The 14,232-nt window shown below is 33.6% G+C and overlaps 1 protein-coding gene across 1 annotated transcript in view; it reads right to left on the bottom strand.

The window, feature by feature from the left end:
- The window catches only part of LOC6046675 (protein crumbs), a 130,473-nt gene that overhangs the window by 106,137 nt on the left and 10,104 nt on the right, over positions 1–14,232 (bottom strand). Inside the window, 1 exon segment of the mRNA XM_038262144.1 lies at positions 8,622–8,741. Coding sequence (XP_038118072.1) covers positions 8,622–8,741 — 120 coding nt within the window.

Genomic DNA, 14,232 nt, shown 5'->3' with positions numbered 1-14,232 from the left:
TTTGGATTAATTCCAAAATTAATTACTCATCACTCCGGTACCAGATTTTTTACATCCTAAAATCAAGCGGAAACTTGGCGGAAACTATGTATTTTTGTGTCCAAATTAAAAAAAAGTGATTCGAGAATTCAATTTTCAGTGATGAAAACATAAATACAAAATTCGGATTTTTTACATGTACCTATTTTGTCTGAGAAGTCAATCCTACAACTTTGTTCAAGATACCAAATCGAACAGAAAATACCTCCTCAGGATACTGATTTTCGACTACTTTGTATGACAAACACGCAAAAAAAAAAATCGGGAAAATTTAGATATTTAATCAAATGTGCAACATATTTATGATTTTAAAATAAAAACATAAATTGTTGGTTACAAATGCACAGCAGAAAACTTTATTGAATTTTGTTAATATTATACCACGTTTACTTAAATTTAAAATTATAATGTTTAAGGAATATTGAATGTTTGAGGCACGACATAAATAAATTGCATGTATTTTTAAGCATTATTTTTTTATTTTAGAGATATTGCTAAAAAAAAGGTAACAAAAAAAAAACTATTGCAAATATGTTTCAAATATTAAAAAAAAACATAAAGATCAGGGAGCAACAAAAATTTATAAGCTTCAACATTTCAAGTAATTTATTTTTTCTGTCCCTTCACTTTTATTTATTTATTTGAAATCATTTTAACTTATTTTGTAGTTATATTGTAAAATATTTGCACAACCTCTGCATTAAAAAATGAAAATCATTGGATGTTCATCAAGAGAAAAAATCCGAAGGGAGCATGCTCTCCTCTCTCACGCACGAAAGTTCGATAAAAGGAATCTTAAAAAAAATCATCATCTTGATTATTCGGCGGAACAACTTTTTCACTACTACACTTGCAAGTGTAACGTCACACGTAAAAAAATACCTGTAACACTTTGGAGATGGGCAATGTGTGTGAACAAAGTGAATTAAATAATTTTGAGTTATGCTGACAAGGAAAATCACAAAAAATTATTAGCAGATTGATTTTCCGGGAGAATTTCGGGAGCGATTCCTCCTCTCTTTTTCGCGGCGAAGAAAGTTCGCAAGCGAAATTGATTGTTTTGCGATTATTCCATCCCTGATTGTGTTTCATGAAAAACACAAATAGTTTACAAAAAGGCATCAACACGAATAAATGCCTTAAATAATGCAACGACTTTGCTAATGTAAGAAACTAGCAATAAAAAAGCTGTTGTGTTTTATGGAAAAACACAAAATAGGCGACAAAAGGGTTCTAGTAATGAATTAATAAAAGTTAATTAAATCTTATCAAATTATTCGTTCTACAGCATTGCCTTGGCGTTCTCGATTGCGATATTTCTACTCGAAACTATGTGTCCAAAGCCTTGATCAGCCTAGAGGCTGCCTAACAGTGATTCCACCGAAACAGGACATGGGAAACAACTCCTTCACCTTGACTGAGCTAACGACCTAACCTCTAGGTTAGACCGGGTCCAACATTTACTTCCCCGTCCGACGTGATCAGATAAATCTCGTCTTGAAAAGTGCGCCACCGGGACCTTCTGGGATCGAACCCAGCCCGACTGGGTGAGAGGCAACCACGCTTACCCCTACACCACGGGTCCCGGGTTGATTTTTTGATTCTTTGATAAATTACAAACGAATTCATTTTCAAATCTAGTGTTTTTTAAAAGGTCCAATAAACAAATGAAAAACTGTAGAAATGTTCTAAAAATTTTTAAATGCGAATTATTTTGTGTCTGAAAGAAAATTTTGGTTATATAACTGCCTAAATGTAATTGGTTAAAATTCTGAGATCGAGAGCATAAGAACACAATAATATCGTTGCGCAACGATTCTCAACTCCAGAATCGCAATGTTTACAAACCAAAAGCTTTAAATACCCATTAAAACAGTAACACAGTGCACACCATGCGACACAACTTCCAACAGTAAACATTTCCTCGAACCCACCGCGCGCGCTCCCGACCTATTCCCAGCCTACTACCAGACAGTTGTAGTAACCAACCAGTAGCTTTGCTTCCACAACAAATACCCAACCAACACAGCAGCGCGCTCAACCTAGCAAGCCGTTGTCGTGGTGAAATTCCAACCACCGCCGATTGCTATGACTCATGCCAACAGCGGGTCTATTCTTGTACCCCCTAATTGATAATCCCCCCGAACCTACCTAGTATGAACACCCCGATCGTCGGTGCCAACAGGATGCTGTTGTTGATCCTCATGTTTGAGCAGCGGCGCGTTGCACGTTCACAGAGGGGGTCGTTCAAAGGGTTCTACGACGACTCCGACTCCGTCATCTGAACTCCATGCAGCGAACGAACGTCTCCCCCCAAACGAAAACAACACTACACACTAATTATATTTGCCGTTTTCTTCCAAGTTTCGGTGGTCAGCAGCTCCCTCTCCACCGTCGGGTACGTAACACTCAGACACTGACACTGATTCACGGCGAACGCTCGCACACTATCGACGGAGCACACACTTGGTACACGAGACACACTTGGAATCGCTATGAACTGACTTGGACTTCTTGAAGCACAACCCGCACACGGGTTTCCGTGGTGTGGTCACCACGACCCAGAACTTGAACGCGTCTTCAGGACACGGGCGTTGATGATCCAAGACTCCACGTACAACCACCAGCTCTTCTTCTTCTTCGTCTTCGTCGAAGAAGTGCCTTCAAACCGCGGAGAAGGTTCCCGACGTAAGACGACGACGACGACGCGGAACGGCTCAACAAGAGGAAGAGGTAGCAAGACCCGTACAGACGGACACGGGGAGACAGGCAGAACTCAAAACATTACTTCAAACCAAAACCTCACACACAACCAGAAAACAACAAAAAAAAAGGGAAAGAAATGTACTGAAGTGCTGCCCAAAAGGAACGCGCGCGCGGTTATCCTGTCCGTACGCACCGACAGTTCCAACTCAACTGAGTGGTCAAGCGCCCGCTCTCTCGCTCGACTCAGGCAGGGCACCTGAACGGGAGGTGTCGGCGGCGGCACCCACACAAGTTTGAAGTTCCTCGTGTGGTTTGAGAGAGAGCGTGAAACAGTGTCGTTAGAAGGTGTTGGTGAACCACATGTGGAATTACAGTAGAGGTTTCCTCAGGTGGGAACCTCACGCAGGTGAGAGGCGGGATTTAGAGGCGGGCAAGTGACAGTTGAATTGAGGGTTGAGAAGACTTCGTTACGGAGAGATGTTCTCAAAAGTGGTGAATGGGACAATTTGTAGGTATCTTTGACCACTTTCCTCTGTAAAGCATGGGGTAATTGGTGTAGTGGTGAGCGTGGTTGTTCTTACCCAGGTTGGCCTCGGTTTAGTCCCAGTCGACTCCGGTTGGCATTTCTTGGTCTATAGGTCATTCCTAGTATCGGTTTAGACGTCGATATAGACGACTTTTAACATGAAATTCGAGTTCTGCGACACCATTTTAGTCAAATTTGAATACAGTCCAGAGTCGATTATCCGAAGCCTCGATTAGCCGAAGTTTTGATTATCTGAAGTTCGATTATCCGAAGGTTTGCATGGGACTTCGGATAATCTAATCATGAACATTTTTTTTCTAATTTTTATTTTCTCATAACATCAAATTTGAGTCCTACAACCCCATTCTAGTCAAGTTTGAATAGTTAATTGCATTTTATATTAAAATAATGCGCTTGTTTAAGATTTCATCACCGCCATTTTGGCCGCCATCTTTGATTTACAAATTACGAATCACTTGAGAGTAGTTTAGGGGTACTGAAGCTGAAAAATAAAAAAAAAGACAACGAAAAAACGAGTCTGGACCGAGATCTGAACTATAATTGTTAGCCTTATAAATTACGAAATGCATTTTTTCAAAAACCATAAAAAATTAGACAAAAAAAATATTTTTCGTGGTTCGATTATCCGAAGTGATATTTTCCGAAGTCTTCGGATAATCGAGTCTGGACTGTAGTTCAAATGTTTTCCTGATTATATTTCACTGTAAACATGAGTCCTGTGTTAAAAATTCAAGTATAGACCAATAATTATTCCATGCATAGGCGTATATAAGCCATTTTTGTGTAGATGGAGTCAATTGCACTCGAGAATAACATCTTAGAAGGGCGTTCGTTATTTGAATAATTTTGTTTATCGTAATTTAAATATTGCTGTACCTCGAAGCCGTTTCATCGTATCAAGAAGTGGTCAAAGACAATCTTGTATTAAATTGGACGGGCTTTCTAGTAAAAATACAGTGAAAGAAAAACACGCCACTTCAATGAGATTTTTTTGATTCAAATAGTGATTTTTTGTTCAAATAGAATTACCGGATCAGATACCAGGATTTCTATCAGTGTGTAAATAATAAATTTTATGTGTTTCTGAAACACAATTAGCAAAAACTTTAATTAAAATAAAATGTGAAAACTTTTGATTCGTGCTTCGAATTCAGTTAAATATATAATTGTGACTTTTTATTAATTTACCTAAAGTTTGTTGAAAAAACTACAAGCATATGGAGCAATTCCAGCCCAAAACAGGAATTTTTAGGTACTTTTTTCTCAACTCTCTATGATATCAATGAAAAAAATGAAACTTTGTAGATATGTTATCCTATGCTTATATAAGCCATTTCTGTGTTTATGGAGCCAGTTACACTCGATAATGACATTTGAGAAGGGCGTAAGTGTTTTCAATATTTTTGTGTTTCGTAATTTAAATATTGCTGTATCTCGAAGTCGTTGCTTCGTATCACAAAGTGGTCAACTTGTAGGAAATTAGACGGGCTTTCTGAAATAAATACACTAAAATAAAAAAAATTACGAGACTGAAAAATCAATTCTGTTGTTTAGAAATTGTCAAAAACCGTCAAAAAATCATTTTTTAAGCATTTTTATTTTCAAAACCGCTGAAACTTCACAAGGATTGGATTTAGGACAGTGGCCAATATGGAGACTTTCATGTAAAATTGTCTGGAGAATCGATTCCCGTTTTCGATTTTTGAAAATTTTGATGTTTAGAGCATGGAGCAAATCCATAATTAAAAAATAAGAATATCAGACAAGACTACCAGGTGAAACCCGATTTACGATATTTTAGTTTGTAGTTGTTAGTTGTTAGTTTTTAGTTTTTAGTTTTTAGTTTTAAGTTTTTAGTTTTTAGTTTTTAGTTTTTAGTTTTTAGTTTTTAGTTTTTAGTTTTTAGTTTTTAGTTTTTAGTTTTTAGTTTTTAGTTTTTAGTTTTTAGTTTTTAGTTTTTAGTTTTTAGTTTTTAGTTTTTAGTTTTTAGTTGTTAGTTTTAGTTTTTAGTTTTTAGTTTTAGTTTTTAGTTTTTAGTTTTAGTTTTAGTTTTTAGTTTTAGTTTTAGTTTTTAGTTTTTAGTTTTAGTTTTTAGTTTTTAGTTTTAGTTTTTAGTTTTTAGTTTTTAGTTTTAGTTTTTAGTTTTTAGTTTTTAGTTTTTAGTTTTTAGTTTTTAGTTTTTAGTTTTTAGTTTTTAGTTTTTAGTTTTTAGTTTTTAGTTTTTAGTTTTTAGTTTTTAGTTATAAGTTTTAAGTTTTTAGTTTTTTTTAAATGGCCAATTAATAAGAACTTAAAACAAACAAACTTGTTTTTTTGTAAATTTGTTTAGGTTTAGCTGAGTTAATGAAAGTTGATTGCATTTCGATAAAACTTATTTTCCATCTAACCCCGGTTAACTAATGTTCAACTTCATCAGACTGAATCAAGAGACATCAATTCGTGTGTTTTAAAATAAAGAGACGAACCTTTCGATTTAAGGTTTAAGGGATTTCGGATAAATGATTACCAAATAGTTTCGAACTCATATAAATTTATTCAACAAAACCGTAATAGAAAGATAAAAAATATAAACCGTTACATCCTAGCTATAAAATAGAGCTTCCCAAATTTGTAATCCAAAATGTACTTTTGATTATTTATAACCTTTAAATTCATAGCGCAAATTATTTCACGGTGGTAACTACTGATGAAAAAAAGTAAAGCTAACATAAGCTCTAACCTTAGTTAATTTTTTCTTTGCATTCCGAAAGGCCCCTATTCAATCTGGTTAAAGTTTTATTATTTTCTCTACAAAAAAATCTCCTCCTTTAATATCAAGTCAATGTGGTTACACTTTATTATTTGTTTACATCTTTTGTTTTTTTTTGCTTGTCTCTAGGCGCTCACACTAAGTTTTGCTTTGTTTCTTCTTGTATTGCTTTTGCTGCGTTTCGCCACCACCAGAGTTTAGTAGTTGAAAACAACCGAGAACAGCTTCCGGTTGATGATGGTCGACGAGAACCGTCTGAAGCTGGTCGAAGGGGAGGGGGTGCGCTCATCTTTTTTGCGGGGTTGGTTTTAGTTTTGTTTATTTTTTAACGTTTTAACATTATTTGTTTACGTTTATGGCAATTGCATTTAGTTTGAGTTTGAGTACGTTGAGTAGAGTTGCGGCAAAACGTTGCAAAACGTTACAACGGGGAAAGAGTATTCAGTTATAAATAAATATATAACATAAACAAAGAAAACAAAAACGGTTTTAACAATATGGCGAAGGAAACATGTGAATCAACAACATGGAAACGGATGGGGAATTTTGACACTTTTCAACTACAACGGGAGTATTGTCTTTTGCAGGAAGCGTTTTAATCACACTTTTCTTTACCATCCGAGAAAAAAAAAACATTCGCTTAAAATTTTGTACGGTGTTTGACTTTTGTTGAGGAAGACATATCAAAAAATCTCTTTTCACAAGTGAGCGTATCTCACCGACGAAAGTGAGAAACGATTTGAAACGATGAAGGAAATCTCAAAATATCATCTTATTGTTTCCCTGAGCACCCAAGATTTAAATGTTTACAAACATTTGCGCGGCGTTTGACGTTTCACGCTTTTAGTTGACTGATAACTCGCGCAAGAGAGAAGAGAGACTACAAATTTTCTCTCAGCGAATGCTCAGTGAAACTGTTTTGCTAAAGATAGTGCTGCTGAGAGTGAAAAAAAGGTGAGGTTAAAACGCTTCGTGCAAGGGACAATAACGCCAAGGAAAGAGCTATGCCACATTGTTTTGTTTTGTTTGTTGTTGTCTGACTTGCATGGTACTAGCGCTAATTTTTGGTATCGGGGGGTCTAACATTTGCTGCCGTTAGTAGCCGTTTATGGGTGCGATTTGTTTGACGTTTTTTTTACACAGATGTTTGTGTGTTGACAAGTCTTGCAAGCGCGCTCAGCGTTTGTTTGTTTTTACTTTGTTTACTATATTTTGCGTTCTGTCAAGTGCGTTTCGTTTTACTTCTGCTATTGTTTTTGTCTCAATGAAAAACGAAGTATCGGACTAGAGGGGTCGGATTTGAATCAGAACAAAACAAAGTTATCAATCAGTTCATAAATGCTTAAACTGGAGAGAGTTTGTGGGGGAAAGAACAAATGTCAAGTCAAATTCGTATGAGATTTGTATGCGGATGAAGTAAACTCGGATTAGTTAGGTAAAAAACTATTAATTATTTAAAAACTTAACTAAATACTAGCTTACATATTAGCCACTCTCTACGTTAGTGTGAGTCAAACAAATTCCGGGTTGGCACGACGCTTTTAAAATCCGGGTTGAAACTTTTATTGTGTTGCGGAACTAACAAAACGTCAAACCGAAAAAAAACTTAGCAGAAGAAATCAGCTTCTTATGGTGTTGCTTCTACTGTTGGTGTTGATTTTGGAGGGTTTTTTTTAGTGTTTGAAGGTTGCTTTGATCGAAAAATATAAACAAATAAAAATGGTTACTCCAGTTGTCTGTGGCATGGTGGTAGATGGAATTGTTGGTTGGTGCCAATTTCAGCGTTTGGTTAGTGTTAAACAGTTAGACTTACGTAAACCCATACAAATGAACGGAAATTTCCACGAAGGCTATGGCAACTAGGCAGTTGGTTAAATGCGTGTAGCTTACTTTATTGTTACTTTTATTGATAGTTTGCTTGTAATAAATACTTGTTATTTTTTAATACTAAACGATTAGTATAAATGCTTCAACAAAAAACGACTATTTTAGTGTGAGTTAGTAAAAGTATCTACCCAAAATGACATCTCTTACAATGATGATTGATGAAGTGCTTTTTACAGGTTTCTACTTTTTGCTTTACTTTGCTTATTGCTGCAAAATTTTCCTTTCTACTGGCAGAATAAAATGGCTACGGCTTCAATCTATCGATGTAGTAGTACGGTCCAGCATAAATTGAGTACGCACAATAGAGAGCGAGAGCGAGAGAGCGTCGACAGAGAGGCGTGTGTGGTTGAATGCGTGTGAGTGTGAGCGGAGGAGCAGCGTATGAGAGAACAATGGGGTTATTGTTTACGCGCGCAGTATGACAACTATGTATAATAAACAAACACAACATCAATAAATGTGACAAACAACAACACGGTTCACACACGCACGCACGCACGTAAGCCCACAGTATCACTGGATGGTTTGTTTATGTATCTTGCTTTGTTTGTTTTTGCTTTGGCGATGATTTGTTTAGCGAATTTAACGATTCGATTGCGATTGTTTGTTTGTTGTTGTTGTCTTGTTTTTTTGGTATTTAAATTTAGTGAGGCCGATAGTGCGGATCGGTACTAACGGTAGTGATGGGCTTACCTCGGCCGCGGGGCAGATTGAGGGCACTGGTGCCGGCCGTCGCCAGATGGGGACTGTGGTCCTGCCGGGTGCGGTTGTTCAGGAACTCGCGGATGTGCTGCACGATCAGATCGATGGCCACTGGAAAGAAATTAGGATGTTTATGTAACAATAATGTTTTATTATTGTTTAATTAAAATTATTTTTAGTTTCAGATTCAAAACAAAGTTTTTGTTCACTTTATAAAAAAACATAAAAATATATCAAAACTTCTTTTCAATATCTAAATAAATTAAAAATAAAAAATAGATTTTTATATTGGACTTCACCTTAACGTCAATATTGATGCTCATTGAACTCCAAGAAATTTATGGCTATTTTTTTAGAATCCTATTTAATTATTCAACCTGGGTGATGAATGTAGAGAATGCGTAACGTGATTTTCGAATGATCCCACTTTGTTTACATCTACAAAGTAGAATGTTGTTCAAGCACAAGCATGACTTTTTCTTACTGGTAAATGGATTTTGGCGAATTTTTAGATCGAAGCCCACCTTGAGGTGTGGTGTTGGATTGTTGTTTGATATACGCCTTAAATTCATAAAAAATTAAACTGTCACTAGATTAAAAATTCAAACTCAAGCAGTATTTAATATTGAATGTTAGACCTTTTTTAAAATTTTATAAAAAAAATTTTTTCAAAGGGATTAGAAAATTTCAGAAATGTTTCTATTTTTATCATTCAAAATAAGGCTATAGAGGAGAAAATCGTGACGTCAGAAATGAACTCAAATCACTCAAAGTTCATTTTGTGAGTGACTTTAACAGTTTGGCCTTGTTTGTAAGCTACATTGTCCCCAGTTTTCTGTGGGAGAGAGAAGGAGGCGAATACTTTATGAAAATGATACCTGTCAAAATTCCTAGCCTCAAAATTTTGCCGCGGGTTGCTTTTCTCCTGTTTAAGTTTCTGAGATATTGTTACTAGAAATAAAAGTCTGTTGGGATGAGACTTTTAAAACATTAATTTTCTTGTTTCTTTTATTCACTGTATTTCAGCAATCAGAGGAAACTGCAATGTTTCTTCAGGCAATTTCATTGGGAATTTTCTTAACCCTCTACAACCCAACCCCGCTTCGATTTAAAAATCGTCAAAATCCATTTTTCAACCAATTTTTGATCTTTAAAAGCGTTGGAAAGAAGAACTCTTAAAATTTTAGAAAATGTATGGGTTGGAAGTTTTACTTGTTTAATGTGACTTCGCCAATGTTTTTAAAAATGTGATTTTTAGGGTAAAATTTCCTGTGTTTTTGTTAACATTTCCTATACTTTAAATAAAAGAAGTATGAAGTAATCTTTCTAGTGCCCCATACTATGCCTCTACGCATTTATTTACAATTTAAATGATAATGGTGCCATTTTATAGCAGAAAATGTGAAAAACATGCAAAAAATTGAAAAAGTTGCTGTAAAAACATGAATACATTAGAGAGACAAAATGTAATGATAGGAGGTGGTAGAATAAGCCAAATACTACCTAAAACAAACATATACTTAACAAGATAAATGCAAATTTAAATACTAAAAATGAAACAAGAAAAAGATAAAATAAGAGAAGTAAACCCGAGCAGACGGAAATAACTTGGGAATAACAATATTTGATATTTGAAAATAGTATGCCAATAAAATTTTATGTTATTTATAACAAGATTTGTTATTCGTCTTTATGATTTTTTTGTCATTAGATTGTTATTGTAATAACAGACTAATAACATTTTTAGTTATTCTTCGAACAAATCTTTGTTACTATTTTTTTGTTATTTTAACAACTAATCCAATAACAGTTGTAGGTATTCTTCCATAACAAAAAATGTTATTCCAAAGTTGTTTTGGCATTCAATCAATATCAGACCAATAACAAATTATGTTATGATAACATAGTTTGTTATTAAACTCTTATGCAAAAATGGATTTTGCAAGAATATTCCATAACATTTTTTGTTATTTTAATAGTATTTGTTATTGAAATGGCATGAGTTTTGTTATTACCGTCTGCCCGGGAAGTTTTTCGTAGAACAAAAGTTGCTCAAAATGACCATCTGAACACGGGAATAATAAAAATATTCGAAAAAAATGGGCTGTAGAGGTTAACCTTCCGAAAACAAAATTTGGATGGACACTCATGGACACTATTAAAAAATTGAAAGGCGGGAACTTTTCAGTTAAAATTCAACTTTGTTTACATCATAAAAACGGTGCACTTTATAAAAAAAATCGGTAAAGAACTTTTAGATCACAAATTAAATTTTTCAACAAAAACTAAAGTAAAAAAAAAATCGAGTAGTATTAATATTTTTCCACAAAAACACATTTTCATCAAAAAATCATAACTCGACTGCAACATTTTGTCCATACTTATCTATGACTCAAAACTCAAAAGCAGTGTTTTTCCTAAACCATATCAAAAATACTTTATGAATTTAAAAAAATATGTATGTCGGGAAATATTTTTTTGAAAAAAACAAGTTAACTAAAAACTGGGAACTAACTAAAGGACTGGGAAGACTTTGCATGAAAAAGGTAGGATATACTTAACATTATTTTGGTCTGAAATGAGACTTTGAACAGAACAGTCTTGGTGAAACTGATGTTTTTAATAATTTTATTGCATACAAAAGTGTCCTAAAATTTGTTATGTTAAAAATGTTATTTCTTGCAAGGTTTTGCGCACGATTGTAACCCTCAAAGCAACATTTTGCCTTTCCATGCTCCACCATATTGAAAGGTACTGTCACTTAATCATAATTTATGGAATTATAACAAATTTTTAATTGATTTTATTTTGTGGAATAAAGGGTTTAAATTCAACTTTTTTGTTTTGTTTTGTTTTTAATAAGTTGTATACTGCTCATAATTGCATAAATGTTTCATATGAGCAATTCTCTGAGATTTCGGTCATTCGTTTTTTTGTATTTTCAATCGGCTGAAACTATTTTGGTGCCTTGGTATGCCCAAAAAGCCATTTTGCATCATTAGTTTGTCCATATAATTTTCCATACAAATTTGGCAGCTGTCCATACAAAAATGATATGTGAAAATTCAAAAATCTGTATCTTTTGAAGGATTTTTTGATCGATTTGGTGTCTTCGGCAAAGTTGTAGGTATGGATATGGGCTACACAAAAAAAAAATGATACACGGTAAAAAATTGGTGATTTTTAATTTAACTGTTTGTCACTAAAACTTGATTTGCTAAAAAATACTATTTTATTTTTTATTTTTGATATGTTTTAGAGACATAAAATGCCAACTTTTCCGAAATTTCTAGAATGGGCAAAATCTTTGACCGAGTTATGATTTTTGAATCAATACAGATTTTTCAAAAAATCGAATATTGGTCGCAAAAATTTTTCAACTTCATTTTCGATGTAAAATCGAATTTGCAATCAAAAAGTACTTTAGTACTTTAAAATGATAAAACATGAAACATTTGTAAAATGTTCTGAAAATATTTTTTCGAAAATATCTGAAAATTTCACGAATGTTTCATGTTTTAACATTGTAAATCGGACCTATAGTTGCTGAGATATCGACATTAGAAAATGGCGGGTTGTTTGGGTGAGACTTAGAAAACATTTTCCTGTTTTTTAACCTTTGCATGGCAATATCTCAGCAACTATGGGTCGTATTTCTCAGCTCTTCAAAATTATTTTTTCAAAAGTGGGCAAACATGAGCACTTATTTTAAAAATCAAAAACTGCGACTATTTTCAAAAAAGTTACCTTAAAATGGTTATAACTTGAAAACGGTGCACTTTATCAAAAAATCACTAGAGTACTTTTTGATTGCAATTTCGATTTTACATCGAAAAATGAAGTTGAAAAAATTTTGCGACCAATATTCGATTTTTTGAAAAAATCTGTATTGATTCAAAAAATCATAACTCGGTCAAAGATTTTTTGCTCATTCTGGAAATTTGTCAAAAGTTGGCATTTTATGTCCTCTAAAACATATCAAAAAATTAAAAAAATTAAAAATAGTGTTCTTTTGCAAATCAAGTTTTAGTGACAAAAAGTTAAATTAAAAATCACAATTTTTTTTACCGTGTATCATTTTTTTTTCAGTGTAGTCCATATCCATACCTACAATTTTGCCGAAGACACCAAATCGATCAAAAAATTCCTTCAAAAGGTACAGATTTTTGAATGTTCATACATCATTTTTGTATGGACAGCTGCCAAATTTGTATGGAAAATTATATGGACAAACTAATGATGCAAATGCCTTCTTTGGGCATACCGAAGGCACCAAAAGTTTCAGCCGGATTAAAAATACAAGAATTAAAATTAAAGAAAAAGACCGATTCCGTAGAGAACTGCTCATATGGATTTTCATCACTTTTGATTGATATTGATGCAGTTTGGTTTCCAAATCGTGTGCTCTTTCAAATATAACATCCAGTACTTTGTATTAGAAATCAGGAGGAAATCCAGTTTTTTCGTGAAAACTTAACACGTAGCCTTGGGTTTGGGACAAACTTCAAATGCGTTTTTCTCAGCTTGCTGTTTGTGCATATGGGACATTAATGGGAACATGAGCTGTATAGATAAAAGAAATGGCAACCCTGGCATAATGTGTTGTTAAAACCGGTAAATTAGTGTTTAAAATCTAACAAAACAAAAGAATTAAGTTTGTCAAAGCCTTGCGCTGATATTTTTGCTGGAATAAGTATAATTTGAAGTTATGTATTTTTTATCTTCTGGTTATTATAATTTTATATATTTTTGGCAATTGGTCCTGAAATTGAGCTTAATCACAGCGATAAAGCTTATTTTTGAACACAGTAAACTTGTGTGCGACCACAATGGGGTTTAAAATAAATTTTTAAATCAATTTAAAAAAAAAACATCAATTCGATCCATTACGAAATTGCAATAAAATTAAAAAATATGATCAGAAATGTATTTTAGGCATGTCTTTTTTCCCGTTGTACATAATATCAATTTTGAAATATTATTATATCAATTTCAAAACATTTTACAAACAATTCGGCCGGGACAAACTTTAACCAATACTATTTTCTTGATGAAACGATATAAAAATGGGTTTATTGATATTTCTTAAAAACTAGACAAAATCTAACTTGAAATCTTTTGAAATTAAAGAAAGGTTTGTAGAGGACGATGTTAAAGTAAACACACATGAATTCCTTACATAAACATAATTAAAAATATTTCAAGACCACATAAGGAACACATTCTCCGAATCACAAAACGCTGGATTTCGTTTTTGAAGGAATTTTGGGTGAAAAAAATGAGAGAAGAAACCATGCGTGTTTTTGTTCGTCCTTTTATTTTCCTCATACAAAAATCACCTTAAGGTAAGTATACTTAAGCTCGAATCATTACAAATTGGCTTGTTTTCATTCAGTTGTTTTTTTTTCTTTTCTTATTGGTTAGGCATACTACACTAGCTACAAATCGAACACTGACAGTTTTCTGTTGGAATGACTTTCCATTTGGTTTTCAAATGTTTTGTTTTTTAATGTTTTCGTAAAGGCAAGGATGTTTTCAAGCAAAAGGAGGAAACAAAGGGCGAGGGAAGCAATACTAAAATGCATCAAAAAGTGAGATAATA

The sequence above is a fragment of the Culex quinquefasciatus genome, chromosome 3 (genome assembly GCF_015732765.1).
Source record: "Culex quinquefasciatus strain JHB chromosome 3, VPISU_Cqui_1.0_pri_paternal, whole genome shotgun sequence".
Lineage (NCBI taxonomy): Eukaryota > Metazoa > Arthropoda > Insecta > Diptera > Culicidae > Culex > Culex quinquefasciatus.
Note: the sequence above shows the minus strand (reverse complement) of the source record. Positions and strands in the feature narration are given on the sequence as shown.